The 8,672-nt window shown below is 37.3% G+C and overlaps 1 protein-coding gene across 1 annotated transcript; it reads left to right on the top strand.

Annotated features, from left to right (window-relative positions):
* Positions 1–312: 312 nt before the first annotated feature.
* Positions 313–4,097, top strand: LOC147869446 (Pentatricopeptide repeat (PPR-like) superfamily protein). Its single transcript, XM_087329566.1, has one exon. It carries the CDS (start codon positions 354–356, stop codon positions 2,832–2,834), a length of 2,481 nt encoding a protein of 826 aa, XP_087185692.1. The 5' UTR covers positions 313–353; the 3' UTR covers positions 2,835–4,097.
* Positions 4,098–8,672: the final 4,575 nt, after the last annotated feature.

The raw sequence follows: 8,672 nt of genomic DNA, 5'->3' as shown, positions 1-8,672 counted from the left end.
GGGGAGATAAGACTAGAATGGGGGCATGGGCCAATGTGGCACGGAGTGTGTGTTCCATGCGTACATCACGAGCATCTTGAGCCGTTGTGGGAAACTGATGGATGGACCAAACCCACTGGAATGGCCGTGGCCGATGGGCCCATGCGTATGTCATGCCCGGCCGGCCACCATGGGAAATGGAGCGAACCCTGATGGGCCCGTGGGTCCATTCCTCGCCTGCCGTGGACAAGCACAATGGACCACACCCACCTATCCCAACTTCACAATTCTTCTTCTTTTGTTATTGTTTTATGATAAGAATGAAAATCCACCTGCCTGCCCTGTCCCAGGGTAAGGAAAGAAGAACAGGAATTATGCCTCTCATGGGCAGCAGAGCTTTTCATGGCTTCTCACCTCAAGACCTCGCCCTCTTCAGTCACAAGGTTCCGTGGTTTCTCCTCAGGAATCACCCTCGTCAGCATCTTCATCATCAAACCGTTTGCGGAAGATCAATGCACAGAGGAGTTGCTATCGATAGCTTCAACAAAGAAGATGCACTCTACCAACCTAGCTATGGAAGCATCAACGCGATCAAGCAGGAGGCTTCCCCTGATGCTATCACTCCTAGACCTGATAAGGAAAACCTAAAGCTTGACCTAAATGTGGTTAAACCTGACATGAATGTGGTGATAAGAAGTGACTCCAATCAAGGTATGGTTAAATATGATGCCAAGAAGGAGTTAGATGAACTAAATCTGGTAAAAATGAGTGTCTCAAAGCAAGATATTGTTAGGACATGTGCTAAGGAGTTAAATGAGGTTAAACCTGATCTAAATGCAGTAACAAGGAGTGATTCGAGGCAAGAAGTTCCTCAACCCAAACCTAAGGAGTTAAGTGTGTTTAAATATGACCTAAATGTATTAATTAGTAGTGGTTCAAAGCAAGATGCAGTTCAATCCAATGATAACAAGGATTTGAATGTGGTTACATCTGACCTCAATGTGGTTAAACCCAATGCTACGAAAGAGAAAATTGTGGCAATGAGGAGTGATTCCAAGATAGGTGTAGCTAAATCGGATTTTAAAAATGAGTTAAATGTGGCTACGTCAGCCATAAATGTTGGAAAAATAAGTGATTCCATACAGAATTCTGCTAAAACTGATGCTAAGAAAGAGTTTTCCAATCTACATGAACTTGTGGATAATATCTCCATTGTTAGATCCACAGAATCTCTAAAAGGCCTTCTCCATGGAAGGACAATGAACCTTTCCACCGATGCTATGCTTTTACTCTTCAGCCGTTTGCAAATGAAATCTTTAGGGCTTGAACTCTTTTCATGGATGAAGAATCAGCCAGGATTTGAGCTCAATGATGATGTATTCTTCGCTGCATTTCGGAACTTTGTTAGGGCGCAGAAATGGCGGGCAACTGAGGAACTTTATAAGGATTCTATCGAAAGGAATGTTCATCTCTCCATTGATACATTTTCTCGAATGATTAAGGAGCTTACCAAAGCTCGTCGATTTGACCTGGTGGAAACATGGTTCGATAGAATGAAAGGAAACTTGCAAGAGGCTACAGGTCCATTTAACAGCCTCATGCTCGCTTACTACAAAGAGAAGTTGTATACCCGGGTATTCTGTGTGTTTGATAGAATGAAAGCCGAAAGTATCCCTCAGGATTTGACATCCTTTTGCATCATGCTTTCTTCTCTAAGAGATTCTGGAGAGACACTGAAAGCCATAGATTTCTTTCAGGATATGCAAAACCAGGGGTTACCCATTGATACAAAGGCTTATAGCATTGGTTTGGATACGTTAGGGAAAGCTGGAAAAGTCTGGGAGGCTTCCTCTCTTTTCCTCCAGATGCAGCAACAAGGATTACAACCTGACCGAGTCGCATACAATTCATTGATACATGCGTTTGCAAAGGCTAAGATGTATGAACAAGCTGATTTAGTCTTCCAAGATTCTTGTAAACAATCTTTTAAGCTTGACCCCATTATATTCTCAACGATGATCAAAATGTACGCCGATGCTGGTATGCCAAAACAAGCACATGAAGTGCTCCTTATGATGAAGGAACATGGAGTGAAGACTCATGAATATGCCTACCATATTGTTATGAATGCGTATGCAAGAGCAAATTATTTCGATGAGGTACTCGAGATTTACTCGGATATGAAGAGGTCTGGATGTCCGGTGCGTGAAGTTACTTATGCATCGATGATCAAAGTATATGTGAAGTTGAAGGACGAACACGCTGCACAGAAGACATTTCAGGAAATGCTAAAGAATGGGTTTAATAAAAGTGTTGTGGCTTATTGTACCATCATTGATATGTATAGCAAGAAGGGTGACATTGAGAAGGCTATGTCAACATTTAATGAGATGAAGAAAGCAGGATGTCGGTTGAATGCTTGGGTATATAACATCTTAATTGATATGTTTGGTAAATCAGGTAAACTTGAGAATGCTTTGTTTTATTTCGAGAAGATGGTTGCATCACGAATTTCACCGGATTCAATTACATATAGCTCACTAATTATGGCAGCTTCTAGAGCTAATGAACTTGAAAAAGCTATAGAATTATTCACTGACCTAAAGTCAATGGATATCGCGTTGGATGGGACTCTCGTTGCAACAATGATCAACACATTTACAAAAGCTGGCAAATATGGTGATCTTGAAATTCTTCTAACTGATGCCGCAAAAGCAGGTGTAAAAATTGATCATCGGATGTACCTGTCTGTGTATAATGCATTCTTGAATGCCAACCTTAATGAAAAACTCAAGTGGTTGCAAGAAAACTACGGAATTGTACAGTCACAAAAGCCAACTGACCTGAATTCTTAGTGGGTTTGATTTATATTAAGATCAATGGGCATCTCAAACTTAAAGTCTTGATTAACAAGCTTAAAGAAGAGGGTTTATTACTCGGATCTTAAAATGCCATTATGATGCAATATTCCAATATCGAAATGGGAGCAGTCAGTGCCCAAGTTTTAAAAAATTTGCGTCATGATCACTTGATGCCATCCTTCATGAGAAGGCCACTTTGTTTGAACACAAGTGCCTCGATTTATGAAAGCAAAGCAAAGTTCAAATCAAATTATTGTCAAGATCTTCATGCCATCATTCTGTTGTTTATGATGGATGATAAGGTTAAACTGGACTAATCAGGAGAACCAAGAAGCCTTTCAAGCTGAATTTTTCTTACTCTCATTACAAGAAATCTCGTTGCACCAGTTTTGTTGAAAAAACTCGAGGGTACTGGCATGATTATGAATTGTCCAATTTATCATTTTGATGTGCAGTTATCCTTGTCACAAGAAAGCTCTTTGCACCAGTTTTGTTGAAAAAAGTGAAGGATATTGGGATGATTATAAATTATCCAATTTACAAGGGTACATGCATAGGTTTTTAAGAACATGAAATCTGACATTTGTTTACTTTTAGAAGAATATGAATCCGGTGGTTATGAAGATGGTTCCAGGTGGGGGTGGGTTGGCCCAAAGACAGTTTACCATCTCTTAGGTATGATGATGATTCTTTTGTTATCCCTTCTCTAAGTTCTTGAGCTTCTATCGAATTTTCATGTGTATCATACATTCAATTCCTCCATCCTATTGAGGATCAATATACAAAGTACATCCTGTAAGCATGGGTGATGGTATTATGGTGAAATTTCCTATTTTTTTAACGCTGCTGTTGAAGCATCTCTTCCGTGTGATGCTTGTATATTATGATTAGTGTAACAGTCCTGACTCGCCATAACCAATAATAATGACATATTGGAAATTGGAACGAGCTAGAAAATTATACAAAAAGCTTTGGCAATTATGTACATTTAATCTATCTGAATCAATTCATCAATCTATTTTGGTATTAATAGAATCAGGTATTCTACTATGGAGTGTGGGATTAGGAACACTCATTAAGTTGGTTCATTATGCTTTTCACAAGTGAATTTGTTAGCTTTTCTATGCTTCTAGTGCCAAACTTTGCATTCTTACTATTAATTCGCCCTCTTTTCTATATCTTTGGTGTGAATCATTGTATCCCATATGATGACGTCTTTAAAGCATTTGCAAAATATATAAATCCCATTTGTTATTATCTTTGCAACAAACATTATTGTTGATGTCATTTTTTATGTTATCTCATTCTCTGTTATTTGTTTGTGTACAATAACTAGTGCTTAAAAGCAATTAACAATTTGTTCCAATAATAGTGGTTTGTTAGCCTTCTCACTTTGTAGCCAACCATTGTATTCCAAAAGAGACATCCTTATAGTGAAATTTCATCATGTAATACTACTAGCTACAAGATTAACTAGCACAACAACAAAAATGTTGATAAGCAACTCATGCATAAAGATGGCAAAAATAGAGATAATTTTGCAAGCAATGGTGAACTAGAAATGTATTGGCATCCCTGAAAGACTTGACATTGAGATCCCAAACTCTGGCCCTCCATGTTCTTCCAATAATGAAGTAGTTGAAACTTAATTATAATCGCTCATATATTTTATTCTGCCAATCAATTTTGCAATGGATGTGAAAAAACATTTCTTGAATATGAAGATTAGCTATGTTACAAAATATGTGAAAAATACCTGTGTTGAGAGCTATTTCAAAGAATGTGGGCACAATGATTCTGTTAGCAAAAAAAAATGTTTATCTTAGTGCATTAGTAGAGTTTGAAAAGTGAAGGGAAAGACTATTCATAGACCGTGTTACCAACATTCATATAAAGTAGAGAACAAGTAACGTAAACCTATCTTAGAGATCATATGAAATTGAGAACGAGATGGCTATCATCTAAGGCAGAACAAGAACAAAGGTCTTCATTTGGAGACTTTTGATTGGGGTTTTGCCTTTGGGATTACCACTAAAGCGACGTGGACTAACAAATGGGCAATTTCTTCTTTTGCACTATTCAAGTGGAAGATAGTACTCTTCATTTCATAGAATGTATGCTTGCTCATGGCAAATTTCTTTATTGGAAGTAAGTAGCATTTTTTTTCATCAATGGAGTGTGCGTCTTGCCTATTGGCAATTCAACATGTTCCACTACTCGTGTAGTTGTGACCATACCCCATTGTATTATTTTTCACACACATTTATTAATGTAATTGTGCGTTTTTACCAAGAGAGAGAGAGAGAGAGAGGTTATATTGTCATTCACCAAGATCAAACATGACATGTGGGATCAAAAGTGAAACATTTCTCAGTAATACACGTTGAATTGAGATGTGACTCTCAATTTTCAAGAATTTTACTTATCAAAGTTGGACTTGAGAGTGCACATTCTAGCTATGAGAGAAATGTGTTCAAGGAGCATAATGGATTCACAATGCCTCACAATAATGTGAAGATGTACAATGTTTAGATATGAACGTGAACTTATGACATTTTATATGTTCATGACACTTGCTTCTCTCTAAACCATGCTTTATGCCTACAATAACATTGCCTTGTAGTTTGGAGAATTCTTTCATAAAGAAGTATATGTTATCATAACCATGGATGGTTATTTCAACAACAATAAGATGTTGGTTATTTTTCTATGTTCTCTACTATTGACGACTATTTCATGCTTTTGCGTGGGCTTCTTCTTTTTCCTTGAAAGATTTTCTTCAATAGTATTAAAAGCGTTTGAAGATTACAAGTTGAAGTTATCTGCCTAGAGGCTTACAACATAGAATAAAAGACATTGTATGTACACCAAAACCTGTACATACAAAAACAACTTATAAAGGGGTTTTGAACCTTGATACAATACATTACCATGATGTACTGATATTCAAGAAAGGGACCATGGATGTTGATAGTTCCATTGAGGCCCTTGATTTGACACTACAAAGAGGAGCAACTTCCTCCATAAGTGAAGAAGCTTCGTCCTTCTCTTATGAACATTTTCTAGAGAACCATACATATTATCATACTGCCCACAGACTACTGTCAATAATGTTTCCCATATCTCAAGCAGTACATCTGAAGGACCAAGATTTGTTGCATCATAAAGTCGACTACATCTACATTTCCATAATACACATAACATTACCGTAGTCACAGATTTCCAAACCTGGATAGATCACACCTACTTTCGAGATTGTTGAAATGGACTAACCAATATCAATCTTCTATTGTGTACCATCATGGCCACTTGAATATCGTCTTCCTCTTACAACATCAAGCTGGAATGTAAAAGTCCCCACACCACTACTCCCCATGAGAACAAGCAACCAACATTGATCGTTAAGAATAAAGAAAGAACTTTATTCCATACTCGATGAGCCAAGGGACAAGACCAGGCGGCATGCTTAGTAGTCTCCTGAGTTGCATAGCAAAAGCCACATTGCCTAAGATTAGGTGCTACATTCTCTTTCAATGACTAGCCAACTGGAAATGTTGCATGCACTACTAGCCATCTAAAAAGAATAAATTTAGTGGGCCCCTTGAAAGACCAGATCCATCTCCAATATGTTTTCAACTGCAATGTTGAAACACCCTAGTTAGTCCAATGTTTTTGAGTTGTTGGTACCATTACACGTAGACATTAGTAATGACCTTCCAAGCCTCACTGAATACTAAAAGAAGGGAACCTTTATGACCTGTTCCCCCAAGGAATATGACCAAAACCAACCCCCCAGATCCCATAGTAATCTTGCAATAGGTTCTTTTGCGGACAACCACATCATATCCCATAGTGGGCTTCTTCTTTTTCTATATCCCATTGTTCCTTCCCAAGTTAATTTATTTTCAACTACTTATTTCCATTGTGTTTTTGTTCGTTGGCTGTGACTTGTGTCACATAGTTTTGGCTATTTACACAAAGTTTAGCACACACTTCAACGACCGGCCGATAGGTCCTGCAACAACAACAATCCCCTTCTCAAATTTGAGCTTCAAATGATGGATCCCAAAGACCAAGGTCCTAGTTCAAGTTAACTTTTCCACTCATAATGCTTGGTTCTAACATTTCTTTCATTGGGAGGTTGGTTTGAAATGCTAAATTTGAGCATACTCAACCATTACTAACTTTGGGGGGCACATTTCGAAATATTTGGTTAACATCAAGCCCTTCAAGAGTTTATCTTGAGGATTCTTTCATGTTAACACTTTGAATATTATGGACGATTTAGAGGTCTTATCTCATTTTGTGTACTTTTAGTGGTAGAATTGCTTTTCTAGTGATGACGAGGCATGGATGTTGTCGATTTGGTTTCAAAAACTTGTCTCCACTTCATCGAAATTGGTATGTGGCTTATTGCCATATTCAATTAAAGGCCTCCTTCCAAAGTACAAATCAAAAGTGCATTTGCCCTATATCCATCTCCTCAAGAAAAACATGTGTGTTGTTAATTGTGTTGCGTGTGAAATGGAGATTTGGATTTGTCTTCATTAGTGGGTCAGTTGGCATGATGATGAGTGTGGTTACAATTTATTGACATCCTTCTTAGAGTTTATGCTTCTACATGGTATGATACGTTTCAACATTTGTTTGAGCTACCGTGGTAGTGTGTTTGTGTCCTTTATGGGTACAAATCAATAGAGTCACTAAATGACGAGGATCATGGTAATATTGACTTTATTAAGATATGGTTAACATTGACATTTTCAAACACCTATATTATTTGATAATGGGCTATATATATGCTATTAGACTATATCATTGACATCTACCACAAACTTATTGTTCTTATCTGTTTTTTTTTCTCCATTTGAAGAAAATTCTCAAAGCTTAATATAATGGTCAATGTTGATGACTCTTGAGATTTGGTTGATGTTTTTGACATCTCAGCATCTAGGAGATATGCTCTTGATGTTTAGATGATCTCAATGAACAATACATGTTTATGAGAACCCACCCTCTCTCATCTAAGAACTTTGCACATTCTTGACAACCATATCACGTACAATAGTGACAAAACATAAAGCCTAAATTTTTTTCTAGATACATGTTTACAAAATGTTTGGGAGAAAAATACTTTTTTGTTCTTAGAATAATACTAAAACCAACCACATGGACACAATTTTATAGTCATGAAATGTCACAATTGGACAACGCCCATTACATAGAAGTGTTCGATCTATTGCCAAACATGTGTTGTGAATGATGAACCACTTCTATTTACAAGTAGACATGAAATTATGGACGTGTGATTAATTTCATAATGAATGAATTCATATGGTGGGTAACTGTTGGTGAGAGTGAATTGGTCCGGAAGACTCACAAGCTATTCATACATAGTATATAATTTTGCCTTAGAATACAACATAATACACAAGGCTTGTGGTAGCAATTGGTTTTTATGTTTTTTTGTGAACCTAATCGGGCTATGTCTTAAAGTTTAAGAGCAAATGTCTTATCTTGGTGTAAAGGGGCAAAGGACCCATTTCGGTGTAAAGACAATGGTAGCTTTTGTAAAGTTGGTATCTTGTATTTTAAATCTAGCATCTGCTTATGAGCCTTTAGGGGTAGCATCAACTTTACCCCTTGTAGTTTAAAAAATACGATATATTACAAGCACAACAACCTGTTGGTTATGATTATCCCTAGATAAATCACAAAACACTCATGTGTGAAGCTCATCGGCCATGAACACGTGGGTCCAAAGGCGATATTACCCAATCAGCCTTAAATCATATGATTCTTTTTAAACTATTCTTTGTCAACATGTCGTCG

Source organism: Azolla caroliniana, unplaced genomic scaffold, assembly GCF_043228905.1.
Source record: "Azolla caroliniana isolate FFs.n. ecotype wild unplaced genomic scaffold, voAzoCaro1.0.p SCAF_1, whole genome shotgun sequence".
Lineage (NCBI taxonomy): Eukaryota > Viridiplantae > Streptophyta > Polypodiopsida > Salviniales > Salviniaceae > Azolla > Azolla caroliniana.
This window is presented reverse-complemented; position numbering and strand designations above follow the sequence as displayed.

Bases quoted from the DNA above. Each gene is read 5' to 3' on its own strand.
- LOC147869446 (XM_087329566.1), top strand. From the start codon at position 354: ATGCCTCTCATGGGCAGCAGAGCTTTTCATGGCTTCTCACCTCAAGAC.